Source organism: Esox lucius, chromosome 8 (genome assembly GCF_011004845.1).
Source record: "Esox lucius isolate fEsoLuc1 chromosome 8, fEsoLuc1.pri, whole genome shotgun sequence".
In the NCBI taxonomy this organism is placed as follows: Eukaryota; Metazoa; Chordata; class Actinopteri; order Esociformes; family Esocidae; genus Esox; species Esox lucius.
In genome coordinates, this window is record NC_047576.1 from 6035236 (window position 1) to 6052265 (window position 17030).

Genomic DNA, 17030 nt, shown 5'->3' on the forward strand with positions numbered 1-17030 from the left:
ATATGGTACACACACACACACACACACACACACACACACACACACACACACTGGACAGGCACACCTGGTTTGCAGAGAGTTGCCTGGGGGCTACCTGTTCGTCAGATCCTCTCTGCTCTGTAATTACAACCTGAACAGAATAGAGATGGAGAGAGGGAGGGAGGGTTGAGTGGGGGGTGAGTGAGAGAGGGGAGGCAAGAGAGAATGAAAGAATAAATCATCAAGAGAAAACACAATACAGGAAATGGCCTAGACCAAACTTCATGAGACCTAGTAAACATATACACTCACTCACACTCACTCACACATACAACCACTGACTTCTGAAAATCCAAATACCACCTGGGGAATATTGTGCTTGAATTCCCTTTACAGTGGGAGAATCAGCCGTGTCTAAGACTGTGGTCCATTACTAATGTGCTGGACTTCATTTAATGCCCCGTAACCCTGGCTCCTCTGGCTAAATGAACTTTGACACCCATTAGTTCCCCATTTATTCCTCTGTGAGGAACAACGTCTAAAATGCTTTTGCTCATATGGGGGACCAAAGGAATCAAAATGATATTAATAAATATATGATTAATTAAATACTTAATTAAATACATTTGTTATTTTAAGTGGCACATTATTATGACATATGACATATGCAACTCTAAAAATAATGGTATGATATTTCAAAATAATACATTGTATTTCCCAATGGCTTTTCATCATTACTTGTGCTTTATAATATCAGGTCATTTTTTATGATCACAACGGATGTGTCAATCAACAAAAGTAAGTTGTCTTTAGCTGCTAATCCAGTCACACTAGCTTCACCTACAGTTGCTCTCTTGTGGGCAAGCAAACAGGATTTTGCAGCATTCAAGGTTCTGCTGGAGACTAGCAATGTAGCACGTTTGTATGAAGAAGGTTTTGGCAAAATCAGTATTGTTATGCACACATCCTGGGAAATTGAAATGCTAAAGCCAATGACAATGTAAGTAGGCACCACCAGTGGGGTTGTTATGCCTTGGCTTCCGGCACTTTTGCCTGGGTTCTTATTGGAATAGTCACGGGTTCTTTTGATACAATTCCAAAAAACTATGAGGATGTCTGTTTGTTTTGTGAGCTAACTTTAACGCAGCTGGAAAAGGGTTAAGAAACCAGGGCAACGAGAGCAGAGTAGTGATGGCCACTCGAGGCTTCATTAGTGTTATTTTAGCAGCAGGGTATTATGCTGGCAGCATTCGGATTTTCTTTATCACAGTAAAAGCCATAATTGAAATGTATAAGGCATTACAGTTAATAATCTAGTATGTGAAAAAGAACAGACAAGAATAACATTGGAACGGACATTAAATATAAAATGTACAGACAAGATTGTTAACTATATTAACTTATATATTTCAATGATGGCTTTTACTTAGAAAAGGAGCGGATAATTCAAATAAATAATAATAATAATAAATTAGGAATTTACTTTTCAGAATTGCACCAGGGGTGCTGAGACAACATGCGTAGCTGTCACAGCCAGGTGTACCGTCCTTCAGTTGCTTTGAAATGTTGTAAACTAGCGCGCCATGCCATTTGTAAATACAATGCATTATTATGCGATATCGTGCCATTATTTTGAAAAGATACATGTATTTATTAAATTAATTAAATATCTATTTATGTCATTTTTACGCCTTCGGTCCTTCATACGCATCAACCCGCCATCGTGTCATTTACTGTCACCGCTGTTGTCATGTCTGCCGTCAAAATCAAATTCTACTAATCGCATTTTATCTCCGTGATGCCACGCTGCTCACCGTCTGATAAACGGTGCTTAGAAAAAAAACAAAAGAAAAGTGGCGTACCAGCCAAGACACGTAGAACCTTTAGCAATATTAATTCTTGGAATCCTGTCGACGTGCCAAATAAACGAGAGGGGCCAAGAAATGGCCTGGCCCCCCGGAGGCTGTGTTCGTTAGCGTGGCCCCTCAGGGAGCTCATTTGGCCAGCATTGACTGGAGGACCCTATTGGAACGTGGTGGCCAGCTCTCTGTGACAGCTTGAGTGACAGCGAGTGGTGAGGCTGAGAGAGCATCCTGGAAGCCTTGGTGTTTTGGATGGGGGGGTCGGGGGGGGGGGGTTCAGTTTAAGGGAATTCCACTAAGGCGAACAGGGGGAATGCAATATCCACCTATATAAAGCCCCCAATGACCAATTACCGAAGCGCGGGGGGGGATCGGCACAAAACTGGGGTCCCCTCCTAATCATGGCACTTCACCACACAACAAAGAGAGAGAGGCTGCCTTCACCATCTGAATTTAAATAGGATGTCTCCCCCCCTCAGTCGCTCTGCCTCACTCTCTTCTCTTGGTCTGTCAAAAGCAGTGGCAACAAAAGCAGCACACAAAGCAATCAGACTAATATAGCCCTAATGCACTTAACGTTGGGGGTCCTCTCCTCACTGTTGACACATTTCACAGTTTTGTGGCTAAACACGGCTGAAGTGTTTGTCGAAGGCGTGGGCGGGGCCCTGCCCAAACCTGGGTTGCCGTGCGCCAGAGTGTTTCCCTGGAATGACACAACAAAGGGCCTCGGAGGAGAGGGAAACCATAATTAACTGGAGAAAGACAGGAAGTCAAGACGGCAATGCTGAAGTGTGTGTTCTGTCTTCTTCCAGAGAACTAAAATCCCACTGTCATCAGATTTGTTTTCAGACAGGCCAACACTGTGGTGTTGAGAGAGAGAGAGTGCGTTAATTATCGTTAGCAAAACAAAGCTAACAACAGTGAATCCATCAATGCTTCTCGGCAAATTGAAAAACGGAGCTGAATGACAGAAATGTGTGTGGATATATCCTGATGGTTGCACCCTAAAACTGAAGAGTACTTGCTAAAAACACAAACTGGCTGTAGGTACTAGTAAGACACCTCACCTGTCTTGAAGTCTTGAAAAGGAGCACATTCTTCTGGGTCAGTAAGGGTGCTTCTATAATTTATTTTTTGCCCCTTTCGTTCTGGTCTTTGGAACATATAAATAAAGTGTTTTAAGAGGCTTCTAACCCTCTGGGCACTGTGTGTGTGAGTGTGTGTTTGTGTGTGTGTGTGTGTGGCTGGGTGCGGGTGTGTTTGTTTCGGACCCAATAGGGATGACAGTTTCAATAGTTCCCCCTGTTATTAGTCCTGCTCTGTCATTAAGGGATTAGAACACAGGGGCCGGCCTTGTCGGGTAGTGTGTGTGTGTCTGTGTGTGTGTCTGTGCTGTCTCTCTGTCAGTGTCCTTGGGTTTGTGTATAGTGTCTGTGTGAGTTCTCAGAGCTCGGCTTAATCCTTGATATTCCACTGTGTTTATGTTCTCTGTGAATGAACCATGGGGGGCAGTGAGTCATGTTGATGTCATGTGACTCATAGCTGTAGATTTGGTGCTTTTCCTCCTCCGTGACTCTGCTGCCACGAACACAGTGCTGATCCAGGTATTTGGTAAATACCACTTTATGAAGCGATTGTTCTGTGACTCGGGGTTCTTCGACCCAGTATACACAACGCAGGTAGATGGGAAAACTGTTTAACTCTGACCAGACACACTGTCCAACCATCCATCAACACACAGCCGGTCAACAAGCCTAAAGAGAATGAAGATTAACGAGTCGTAGAGAGAGAGAGAGAGAGAGAGCGAGAGAGAGAGAGAGAGAGAGAGAGAGAGAGAGAGAGAGAAAGTGTGGTAGAGAGAGATAGATGGTTGTTTTAATGTGGAAAAGGAGATACCCATCTGTGTGCTCTATTAAAACCAGATCACATGATGAGGATTTTACTGCGACTCATTTGCATGTCAGTTTGACCCATGACACGTTCAAACGCAGTTCATGTCTTGACTCAGTTCACGTCTTTACTCAGTACAGGTCTTTACTCAGTTCACGTCTTTACTCAGTACAGGTCTTTACTCAGTTCACGTCTTTACTCAGTACAGGTCTTTACTCAGTACATGTCTTTACTCAGTACAGGTCTTTACTCAGTTCACGTCTTTACTCAGTTCACGTCTTTACTCAGTTCACGTCTTTACTCAGTACACGTCTTTACTCAGTACACGTCTTTACTCAGTACAGGTCTTTACTCAGTACACACCTTTATGCAGCACATGCCTTTACATAATATACGCCTTTATGACACCTCCTTTAACTACAACTCTGCCTGTCCACCCACGCCTGGAGTCCTTGTGCTTTAGCCTTTAAGATCTTGGCACCCAGTGATAAAGTATCCAGTTGGGCCACGCCACAGAACCTATAAGATGTTCACATTTGTTTCTAGTCAGGGCCATTAAACAGCTTACTGGCATGGTTTTGTGGAACTTTGCTGTTTTGTTTGGTTCTGAAAAAAGCCTTTCTCCTGAATGCCTAGCACGTTAGCGGTGTTCTGTCATGGCCGCGTTTTGTCTCTCCTTTTGAATGGAAGAAAGGACATTAGAGTCAATCCATTCCGTGGAGGTGTTTCTTTTTGTGAGGTTTAACTGCTCTGCAATTCCCCGGTGTGGATGGACTCTGCGTGGGGGTGAGGGGGTGGGGGGGCGCCCCTTTCTAGTTTTAGGTTATGGAGGGGTCAGTGTGAGTGCTCTGCCCCATTGATTTAGGATTGCGTCTTCATTCAGCGCACAATGAAAGGCTTAGCCATAGAATACACAGTTTGCTCAAACAAAACAGAAAGCTGCGCAATGTACTACCCCAGCAAGCTGTTATCCGGAAAGTTCCACAGTTAACACTGGGTCCAATAGTGACTGTGTGTGTGTGAGGTCAGCAATAATGAGACAGTAGAGGTGTTTCAATAGACTAGTCCCACACGGTCATCCTGCCCATCATCATGTCTCACCCGTGTGGATCCCAGCTGGTGTGGGATCTGAAGCAGCTCTTGACTTGGGATAAAGTGCAGGAACTGACAAATCGCACGTTAGACAATGCTCATCAAAATGTCTGCGTTTAATAAGGCTTGCCTAAAATAGGAACTGTCTAAAAATAGAAGTACCGGAACGCCGTCCTGGCCCGTTCTGGCCCAAGTCAAGCACGGGTCTGAAAAGAACACACTGTTGTAGTGAGTCACATTAGGGGATGTCCTGGTGGAGAAACAGACATATCTGTCAGATGCTATCACTCTACCCTACCAACCTGGCACCCTGCGGAAGGAACAGACACCGCCAAGCCCGTCTGACTCACAGATAGGGGGTCTTTGAGTCTGGTAGATTGCGTGATATTCTATGCGGCTGATGGCGTCAGGATTTGAATGCGAATATTTGCGATCGCATGAAGGAGATTCTCGGCGGCTCCTTTTTTCATGTAAAAATTCAAGTGAACACTTGAGACACTGAGAGAGAGGTATAGAGAGATAGGGCGGGAAGAAGAGAGAAATAACATAAAACAAGATCTCTCTCTTTTGACTCTTGAGGAAAAGGAATGCACCGGTGGAAAAGAATGACATCTTGCCATTTTGCAACAGCAGACAAAGCTTGAGATTAGAGCCAGCTCGCAAACATTAGCTCACTTTTTGGCATCTCACTGTTCCGTCAACTTTAACGTCTTGTAGAACAGCGGAGTAGTGCGATAATCACGCACAGTTGCTAAATTCTGTGGTAAAATTGTTCATTTTTATTATTCACTTCCCTTCACTTGCCTAAGGAAACCGAAATAGTGGAGGAATGTGGTGGATAGAGTGAGAGAAGGAGGGGGCTTGGCTGGTTCGGGAAAAAGAGATGGAGAAAAAAGTATATTGACCTCTGTTCAGGGTCAAGTGATTTTCTTTTGTGCTTACTGGGTTTTTGTGGCAGCCTTTTCCTTGCCTTTTGTTTGTAAAATATATTTTCTTAAGATGTATAAGTTGTTACTACAAATGGTGGGTTGGTGATTGAATGTGTGTGTGTGTGTTTACTTAAATAAAATTAGTAAAATTGACTTGACAGAGTATCATTCATCCAGTGAACCTCCATATGAAATATATAAGATGTTCTGTAAACAGAAACAACACTTTGTCAGACATAAAAGCGTACAAGAAAGTATTAACTATTCAAGCCCAATAGTAGATCAATGTGCAGAGGTACGTTGGGGGAAGTCGGTTACACATTAAATCCAGGTGAAAGAGAAGGCTCTAGAATGTCCTTGAGTTGAGCTCAACATGCAAAAAAAACTTCAGAAGCAACCGGTCTGTTTATAATGCTGTTATCTTGGTGGCTGTTGAAGGTTTTATTGAATTTCTCTGTGTCGTTTCCTCTTTGGCTAAATGGTTTCCCTCCTGTTGTCTGTTTGTAGAAACATTGATGGACACCAAGTGGGCCACAACAGAACTAGCCTGGACTGCACATCCTGAAACCGGGGTAAGTTGTTGGAATGTGTGTGTGTGTGTCTGTTAATGTCTGTCCGGGTGTGTAGTTGCACCTGTGCCCAGTGCTTGTGTGTTTTTAGCTACAGTAAATGTTTTAACAGGAGATCCATTGACCAGATATTTCACCACAGGATGTCCGCCGACCAAGATGGCATCGTAGTCTAATGCCGAAACCCCCCGCCGTTTAGATTTGTTTAAAAAAAATATCAAACAGCTCTCAGGATCGAACCCTAAAAGAGCCTGAAATGTTTCCTGGTGTTGACCTTTTGGAGACACGACCCACCAAATCTCCCTTACACAACGTGTCACTGACAGTGCCGTCTTGGTCCTCTGTCAATGGGAGGTGGAGTGTTGGTCCCACATCAATAGACACGCCTCCATTCCGTTTGCCTTTGTGGAGCCCGGAGTTGGGGTCCCCTGGCCCCCTTCACCCCCCATACTTTGTCTGAGTGACGGAGCCTCCTTTTCACCCTCCCCAGCCCATGCCACCCCAGATGCTCCCAGTCAACACACCCCTCTCCTCCACTTGCCCCTTCTTGTTTTTCCCTCCTCCTCACTCTCTTCCTGCTTGCCACTCTCTCTCTCTCTCCGACACTTCTTCTCCTTCAGAGTAACTGAAAACAAATAGTGAGCGGCTCAACGGTGACCTCTGCCACAACTATCAGCAGGTTTCCAGACATCCCCTCAACGCCACACCCTAACAGATGCTTGTTTTTCAGGACATACAGTTCCCCCTCTCCTGAAAACAGAAGGTTGGATGATTCCGTTGTGCTCCTGGTCATATATCTCCCTCTATAGACAGTGGTTGTCCTATCTCTCCTCCCCTCTTCTAGCCTCTCCTTTTCTATTCTGTCCTGTTGTCTCTCTACTCTCCTCCTTCCATCTCTCATTCTAAAATAGTCTCCTGCTGTCACAATTGGCAGGGCTCCCCTCCCCTCCTTTTTTTTTTGTTTTTTTTTCTGTCAATTTATTCATAACGCACGCCTGCATTTATTTATTTATTCTTTTTCTTGGGGCTTGCAGGGCAATTGTGTCAGACTGCTTATGTTTCAGCTGACAAGTGTTTCAAATGAGAACCATGGTGGTACAATGTGTTTAATTCAGAGACCAGAGAGAGAGAGAGAGAGAGAGAGAGAGAGAGAGAGATAGATAGAGGGAACGGTGGGGACAGAAAGGAGGAACACATCCAAGTCTGAGTCATCGTCCCTCTTGTTATCTCTGTGCTTGTGATAATATCTCTCTCTGCCTTCTGCCTTAGTAGTCAGTTACGGAGCTGTGTGTGCTTGGTAATATATGTGTGTGTGTGTGTGTGTGTGTGCTTGGTAATATATGTGTGTGTGTGTGTGCTTGGTAATATATGTATGTGTCCTAAGAGCTGGCAAACACCAGGGTTACATAGCCTGGTCCTAAGACCTGACTAACACCAGGGTTGCATAGCCTGGTCCTAAGACCTGACTAACACCAGGGTTACATAGTCTGGTCCAAAAAGCTTACAGTTTGTCCTCAGTTACACCTACCTTGTAAAACCTGGGTACGTATTTTTTTCATACCAAACTGAACTGTTCCGGGCAGGGGCTAACATGCTGGTACATGCTGCATTTATTGTTAGCTTTGATTAAACTAGCGTGTCAACTGTCCTTTCTGACTAGTTTGAGACCGACTGCTAACAGGCCGATTCGAGACATACCACAGGACTGGAGGAGAGTTCGCGTTACACCTGCACTTCCTCTTCCCCCCGTGACAGCGAGTTCCCAGTGAATCTGAAAGTACAATTTGGATCCTTTGACTGGAAAGGACATAGGGATAATGGGTCGACTTGTAGCGCTAGCGTAACTATTCATCTTGCTCAAAATCGATGCCAAAGAACTTCACCCCTCTTTTACACAACCTGCCTAATTCATTCATGTTTGTCAAGCAAGGCTGGCCGAGAACTGCCTGTGTCTGGGCTCCACGTGTAGTCCCGTGGGGTTGACCTTCAAACAGCCACACACACAGACGCACGCACACGCGCATGCATGCACGCACGCACACACACACACACACACTCTTGCACGGACTCTTCCTCTATCTCCATCTAGCACACTGGGGCGATTTATTGCACTAAACTAAATACCAATTGACACTTCATGCTTTCTCTCGTCCCATTGACCTAGCGAGTGATTATCGATTCCCCTGCCTGTCCCTTCTCCCGCAGATAGCCCCAGTATTAATGCCTTGGTTGGGCCTGATCCTCAGCTAAGCCCCCCTGTCTCTGCAGGCTTCAAGGGTCCAGCTGAATGAATAGCCTGTCTCTGCCTCGTCCATATTTGGCCCCTCATTAGGAGTCCTCAGCCTCAGAGAGGAAACTTTAGTAAAAAAAAAACCTGTACTAATCCCTTGCTTTTTGTCCATGTATCTTGGCTGCATCGGAAGTTCTGTGGTAAACTTGTTCACCCTGGAGTGGTGACATGAAGAACTAGCTAAACCGGACTCTCCGTGTACAGGTTCCCAAGACCAGTGTTATTGCCGATCTAGTCACAAGACTTTACCGGGGAACTGCTATCCCAGCCTTGGGTTGGTATCTTGGAGGGCGACTTTGGTTGTACAACTGCCGAGCACGTTTGCGTTCTCCCTTCAACGGTTGTCTTTGATTGACCTAGTAAAATGTGCGTGCTCAGTCACGTGGAGACAGATATGGGGAAACAGGTTGGGTTTAACTAAGTCCCATTAAAAGTTAGACCCACCTAGGTCTTTTATGTCTTTTCTGTAAATACAATGCCACTTTAACCATTTGCCCATTTGCATTTATTTACATAAATTTTCTAAAACCTGTAGCCATAGCGTTGCCCCTGTTATTCATCTATTTGTCTCCTAATGGTGTGAGAGAAAAAGGGGCAGGTAGGAAGAAGGGAAAAGATGAAGGTCAAACGTTCCTGTAGGCGGGCAACAGAGGACGACGCGATCACTGCTCCGTAATTGAAGCGTAATTGCTTGTGAAGCGATGCGGCGACTTTTCTGAAACTGGAAGAACGAGGTAAACAACTGGTGCCGTTTGGTCTGAACGCAGTGGGCTTGACACTCTGCCGTAATTGTGATGAATTTGCGGTCCCTTGTTTCCTGACTCATCGCCGTGGAAACCAGAGATGAGAGGCTGCGGCGTTGGTGGAAAAGTCGCTCAACTTAACAGCGCCGACCGGGGAGTAATTGAAAAGGCACAAACCCAAAAATCTGTCTATTCCTAATGGTCTCTCCTTGCTGAATTTCAGAGTCGTGTTACTGGTCTGAGGATATATAAAGCCAGAGACAGACCACGCCAGGGCTTGGTACATTGCGTTACAGGCCTTTTCCGGGCCGAATAACCCAACGAATACAGGTGTTGTGTATTTCGGGGAGATGTATCGACACGCCGGATCTCGCTCTCCACCAAACCTGCTCATGAACGACAAGATCGCTTCTGAAAAAGAACAGGTTCAGTTTGACTCGCTTGAGCTCGGCTGAGTGGCTTTCACGTGGACCTATGACTGCACAGCGTGGCTCGAACGATGCCCCGCCCCCCACACACCCGAGTAGGCTTTGTTGAAAGTGAATGGGCCACCCCGCAGGCTGTCTGGGAGTGTCTTAAGTGCCTTACACACCCTTGAGGTGCTCGTTTACCGTGGTTGTGATCTGTTCGCGCGTGAGTGTGTGTGTCTACGGCAGAACATATTTGACCTCATCGTTTAACCTCTCCTTCTCATCTTCCCTTTCCTCCTCTGCCCTCCCTTTCTTTCTCCGTCTCTTTGGATCCACAGTGGGAGGAGGTCAGCGGCTACGACGACGCCATGAACCCCATCAGGACGTACCAGGTGTGCAACGTGCGCGAAGCCAACCAGAACAACTGGCTCCGCAGCGACTTCATCCCGCGCAAGGAGGTCCTCCGCGTCTACGTGGAGATGAAGTTCACCGTGCGCGACTGCAACAGCATCCCCAACATCCCCGGGTCCTGCAAGGAGACCTTCAATCTCTTCTACTATGAGTCGGACTCCGACTCGGCCACAGAGACAAGTCCGTTCTGGATGGAGAATCCCTATGTGAAGGTGGACACCATTGCGCCCGATGCGAGTTTCTCCATACTGGAGTCGGGGAGTGTGAACACAAAGGTGCGGAGCTTCGGCCCTCTGTCCAAGGCCGGCTTTTACCTGGCTTTCCAAGACCTGGGCGCTTGCATGTCGCTGATTTCCGTCCGGGTCTTCTACAAGAAGTGCTCAACCACCATTGCGAACTTCGCAGTGTTCCCTGAGACGGCCACAGGGGCCGAGGCCACGTCTCTGGTCATCGCGCCCGGGACATGCGTGCCCAACGCCCTCGAGGTGTCTGTGCCCCTCAAACTGTACTGCAACGGGGACGGGGAGTGGATGGTTCCGGTGGGATCGTGCACCTGTGCGTCCGGGTTCGAGCCCGCCATGAAGGACACCCAGTGTCAGGGTGAGTGTGACGTCAAGGACACTCAATGCCAGGGTGAGTTTTTTTTTGTGGCGGCCATTTTGGGTCATCACCATTGCTGTGTGTGCACCCTTCCCCCATTATCTGTTAAAATGTACAATGCATCCCCTGCTACTGTCATGAAACCCAGAAGAGGATAGCTCACCAACCCCGCATCATACACTCAGTGGTACTCTCTCTAGAGCTCCTAGTGACGTGACCTCAACCTCCACTGGCAGACAGTGAGTGGATTAATAAATATTGGGGAGGGAAGTGGGTGCTGTCAGTAACCTCTGTGACACCTGAACGATCCAGAAGGTCTGACAGGGAAAATAACTGATTTTACAGAGGTTCAGGCCAAGGTGAATTCAAACAGCAGGCCAAGGGTCAAATGGAATGCTTGGGACCGCGAAAGAGGGCTGGGGTCAAATGGAGAGGTGTGTGTGTGTGTGTGTGTGTCATGATGCCCATACATTACCCCGCTCCCCTATATGAAACATTACAAAAGGAACAAATAATGTATTTTCAACGTTCCACATATTGTTTTGTGGTATTTATAATGACTTTATTAGGATTCCCATTAGCTATTGCCAAAAGCAAGCAGATTGGTCACTTTTCCTTCTTCACTCAGTTCTGATATGGATTCCAGGCCTAGAGCAAACCATGAGACATTGATGCACAGTGGATATATAATGAAAGTCTCAAGGAAAGGTCAGGACTTAGAAAGACACCTTGAGAGGCGCCAGGCTCCGGGGGCTTGTGGCTTGTTCTGTTGGAGCAGGCAGCAGCAGCTCGTCTTCATTGGGTCCAAAACCCAAAGCCTTATACACGCACTGATATGCAACTCTTCTGGGCATATATAAAGAAAATGACATATTTAGGAGGGAGACATACAAAACATGGGGTGTGAAGTAAGAACGTGAGCTAAGGCATCTGAAAATAAAGTGAAAAAAGGAAGTGACAGAGCAAGAGAGAGTGCGAATGAGAGGATGGAGAAACAGATAATATTCTTGATGTCACCAGCTCCCTACATTTGGTTAATTGGAGGTTATTGAATGGGAAAACACCTCTAAAGGGGAGCGCCAACTGAGGTGATTGAATGGGAGCCCACCGTTGAAGGGGAGGATGAGCGGGCACAGTAAATCTAGTGGCGGGTGTATGGTTAAAAAGTAATTTGTTTGCCCCTGGCAGCTCAAGGGCAAACCCCCGACAACTGGGTCTGATAAAACGCTCTCTAATCAATTCGACCGGAAACCACATGGGATAAATCTCCCTGTCACCCAGCTCTCCTTCCCCTCTTTCTCTTTTGTCCTTATTTAATATCTGTTGCGCTTTGTCTCTTTCTCCTCCCTGTCTTTTGTTCTTTCTGTATTCCCCACCCACCATATCTCCCTAATTCGAAGGCCATAGCGCTCATTAATGAAAGACCACAGCACAGGGAGAACATCCACATGAATATTGATTGATGAATAGTTCATTTTTTTCTTCCCCACCGCTCCACATTTTCTGCCCCCACTTGGTTGGTTTTCCACTTCCTCAATTCCAATTTCAGCACACATCCTAATCAGTTCTTTAAGCCCCATGCTCCGCATGAGAGAGTAAGAGTGACGGAAAAGAAAAGAGAGTACAGAGCGAGAGAAATAGATAGAGAGTATGGGGTAGAGAGAGATACGGAAAGCGAGAGAAGGACGAGAGAGACGGTATGGAACTGAGAGACAGAAGAAAGAGAAACGATACGGGATTGAGAAAGACAGAAAGAGAGAATGAAGCGCACAAGGAGGGAGAGATTTGGAAAAAAAAAGGCTGCAGGATTATGTATTTTTTCAGCTCCTGTTCCCTCCTTTCCACTCTGCCCTGTCAGGAGGGGTGTTGAAGGGGAAGAAGAGTAAAAGCACAGGGGGGTGACTACCTGAACAGAAGCAAATCATCATCATCTTTCAAAGCTTCGCAAAACAACTTACTTCAAGGGGGAAGCTTTAACTAGGATGCTCCCCTTCATGAAATGAGAATTATAACAACAACACTGACAAAGTGGATATTTGTCAAATCCATCATGATTTATTTATTTTAACAGGCCCACCATGTGGTTAGTCAAGTTGGGAGTTGCATATATTTGTCTTTCACTGAATAATATTTAGAAACTGACCTTTTGCGGTTTAGAATAAGTGACTGGTAATTGTTTTTAGTTTTTAAACAAGCTTGTGCCATAGCTAGCACACAGAGATCTTTGGTGGTAGTCAATGTCGTTTTTTGCCATAATGGAGTTGATTGGTGGTGATTACACAAAGGTTAATAATCCCAAACAAATTCTAAATTTGTAGTTGAATACCATGTTCATAACAAGACTATCTTGTGTTTTTTCTGTTGTTATTTTGTTACATGGTCTGTTTCATAGGTATAAGCAAAACTATCTTAAAATGTAACATAATTGCTAACAGCATTAGATTGCTACAGTTAGCTGTTAGCACTTTCCATTACTCTGTTAACCATTGTTTTGTGTGTCTGTGATTAATGGTGGAAGAACACATATACTCAAGGGCTAATGGACACCGCTCAGTAAACTAATGCGTCTCTGTACCAATATTTAACCTTCACAAACAGGAAAACTGCAACAAACATGACAAGAACCATTCCCACAGGGCTACGATCGACCTAATTTCCACTCGTTTCAAAATGATAACGTTCGACAGAAGGCACCGGTAACCAGGAGCAGTGAACATTTCAAACCAGGCAACCACCTAAACACAAACAAGCTAGCTAGTGGCCTGAGCATGTCAACCTCCCTTTCTCACTGTGTACCTTTAACATTTATACTATACAACACAACTGTTTTATTGAGTGACAGAAAGAGAAAAACCGGCAAAGAGTTCCAGATAACTCCAGATCAATGCACTACCCATTGCGCCTCCCAGTACACTACCTTCCCGCTAATCAACGGAGTCGTAAACTGCTTAAAATGTTGGAGTTCAAAGGTCACCTGTCGCCAATCAGCAACCTTATCCATATCACTTTTATATGTGTAATAATTCACTGCCATTGCTGGTAAGCATTGGGAACACCTTACCTCTAAGTCAGGCCCATGATCCTTCACTGGCACAGCGAACTGATTTAAAAAACACAACTATGGGAGGAAAGCTTGTTACTGTTGAGAGCATGTTAGGGAACACTGTGCTGTTCCAAAGTGTGTGAAATATGTGCGTGTGAGCATACATATGTGCTTGTGCGTGTGTCCGTGTGTGTGTGTGTGTGTGTTGGGGATAAGGAAAGGAGTTCAGAGGAAGGCAGTACGCTAGCGTGTGTTTGCTCGGAGGGCTGTGTTAGTAATTTGGGATGACAGTGTGTGCATGTGTGCAGGGGTTTATGCAAAGGGCTGTGTGCTGCATAAAGCCCCTCTTCATCCACCCCTGGAGGGCGGATCTCCACAGGGAGTAACACGGCAACCAACGACAAGCAGGGGCTGTCAATCATGTTCTCATTTATCACCGGGGCTCAGAGAGAGTGTCAAGAAAAACACACGCGCACACACACACACACACACACAGGCGCAAACTTATTTCACTCACTCGTACATGCACAATGACGGCAACAAAAACATCAGCAACGAAAACAACAGAAAGAACCCACATTGAAAGACGTCCAGAGACTCTCTGACCCCGCCCATCTGACCTGTGTTGTCTCCCTTCCTGTCTCAGCTTGCAGCCCGGGCACGTTCAAGTCCAAGCAGGGCGAAGGTTTCTGCTCTCCCTGCCCCCCCAACAGCCGGACCAGTTCCGGCGCCGCCAGCGTTTGCGTCTGCAGAAACGGATACTACCGCTCGGACTCGGACTCTCCCGACAGCGCTTGCACCAGTAAGTCTTGCTCGTTGCATTTTGCAGTGCACATACACGCGTTTACCAAAACGCTACACGTGATTCTTTGCCGTGCTTGAGGTCCTGAACCGTTGTGGGTTGTGTGTGTGTGTATGTCGTGGGTTGTGTGTGTGTGTGTGAATGTCGTGGGTTGTGTGTGTGTGTCGTTGGTTGTGTGTGTATGTTGTGGGTGGTGTGTATGTTGTGAGTTGTGTGGGTGTGTATGTCGTGGGTTGTGTGTGTGTGTATGTCGTTGATTGTGTGTGTGTGTGTGTTGTGGGTGGTGTGTTTGTCGTGAATTGTGTGTGTGTTTGTATGTCGTGAGTTGTGTGTGTGTTTGTATGTCGTGGGTGGTGTGTGCGTATGTCATTGGTTGTGTGTGTGTGTGTTGTGGGTTGTAGCCAGACAGCTTTATAAGATTTTCTCATTTCAGCCACTGAGGCAGTTCCAAGCTTCTCTCCAAAAGTGGAAAAATAATCTGAACTTTGACCCCGGCTCACTACCTTAATCACCGCTCTCGGGTGGCCTGAGAACATTCCCAGATTCCCAGAACCACACGTGTACAACAAACAGAGCCGCTTTCCCAAAGTCACTGTTCCCTTCACACCTATGGCCCGTCTCTATGTGCAGTCACCACCTTGCAGAATTTATCTGACACACACAACCCCCCCCCCACCCTCAAACACACACACAACCCCCCCCACACACACATGCGCACACACACACAGACACACACACAACACAGAACCCCCCCCTCCCCACAAACACACACACAACACGCCCCCCCACACTCACACACACATGCACACACACACACATGTACACACACACATGCACACACACACACACACAACGCACAACCCCTCCCCCCGCTCCCCCACAAACACACACACAACACCCCCCTCACACACAAACACACACATGCAAACACACACACACAACAGACAATCCCCCCCCCCCCACCCCCACACAGGCACATATACACACTCGCATGCAAGTGTTCCTGTAAGGTCTGTGTTACTTTATTTTGTGTAAGGAGGTGAGAACACAGAGGGGAACTCGCTGGCATTACCGTCTTAATGATACTGAATCCGAACACTCTGCTCCCCCTCTTTTCTTAATATATTACATTTCCTGTTGAATTATTTAACATTGTTGTTTTTTTTGGCAGCACTTCTGCCTCAGTTGAACTTAACCAAGGCTTTTCTCTTCTTTCCCCTCAACACCACAGCTGTGCCCTCGGCGCCGCGCAATGTCATATCCAATGTCAACGAGACGTCCCTGGTCCTGGAGTGGAGTGAGCCGCGCGACTCCGGCGGCCGCGAGGACATCATCTACAACGTCATCTGCAAGAAGTGCCTGCCAGAGCGAGGCATGTGCTCGCGCTGCGACGAAAACGTGAACATCTCCCCGCGCCACCTGGGCCTGACAGAGCGACGCGTGGCGGTCCGCAACCTGCAGGCGCACACTCAGTACAGCTTCGAGATCCAGGCGGTGAACGGCGTGTCCAATAAGAGCCCATACACGCCACAGTTCTCCGCCGTCAACATCACCACCAACCAGGCTGGTAGGTGGACGCGTCGATGGTCTGTCGTGGTGAACGCGCCTTTCGTCGCGCCGGCATGAAGTGACTCGCCTATAGGAGAGAACTGTTGAACTGTTGTGTTTCCCGAATGTCCCGTATAGCAGGCGCCGGGTCGGCTGAAAAGAATAGCTGCAAGCGAGAAGTGCCTGTCGGAGGTGGGGTTTTTGTTGCTACAGTGGCATTTTCATTAGAAGGCTGTTCTAGCGGCGAGGCAGGTGAAAGCAGACATTTGTTCCCATACAGTGAGTGCGCGTTTGTGTAGGTGTTACATGCAGTGGCCTACATGTCTGTTAGGTGATAAATTCAGATAAAAAATATCTGAATGAGCTCTCCAGAAGGACCTTTTCACGCGCCCCCGCAGAGCCCGGCGCACTGCCGCGAATAGCTACAGCGAGGCAGCGGTGCTAGTGGGTGCAATGCATAGAACCTGCAGTGTTCAGCCCACCAGGTTCTACCCACAGTCAACCCACGGCATCTTCGCTAACTGGGCCACTTACGGCAACCGGCACCGTGGAGCCTTGTGCTGCCTGTGCCTGGGTCTCCGGAGACGAACACCGGGCCAACCTCAGCGCCAGGGGGGCGTGTTGTCAGTGGGTAGATGTGGCCGGCTTGCGACACTGTGGGAATGTGTGTGAAGGGGAGTCTGAAGTCGCATGTCGATAGCTGGGGTCTTATGTGGAGATTGGGTTTGCGTCTGGATCTGAGGTGGAATTGGGTTCCGATATGGGGCTGGTTTCTGGATTTGATGTTGGACTGGTTGCTGGTTTCTAATGTGGAACTCAGGTTCCGGGTTTGATACGGTGCCGAGTTCAGGATTTGATGTAG

At 46.9% G+C, this 17030-nt stretch overlaps 1 protein-coding gene across 10 annotated transcripts in view; it reads left to right on the top strand.

Moving 5' to 3' along the window:
- LOC105025634 (ephrin type-B receptor 3) overlaps window positions 1-17030 on the top strand; it is a 56994-nt gene that overhangs the window by 22777 nt on the left and 17187 nt on the right. For 6 of the 10 annotated variants that reach the window (XM_010896439.3, XM_034293677.1, XM_010896442.3 and 3 more), the window contains exons 2-5: window positions 6260-6324; window positions 10103-10808; window positions 14465-14620; window positions 15852-16187. In XM_010896439.3, coding sequence (XP_010894741.2) covers window positions 6260-6324; window positions 10103-10808; window positions 14465-14620; window positions 15852-16187 — 1263 coding nt within the window. The remainder of the gene's footprint in view (window positions 1-6259; window positions 6325-10102; window positions 10809-14464; window positions 14621-15851; window positions 16188-17030) is intronic. The other 4 variants (XM_010896441.3, XM_010896444.3, XM_010896445.3 and 1 more) reach the window with 1 other exon arrangement.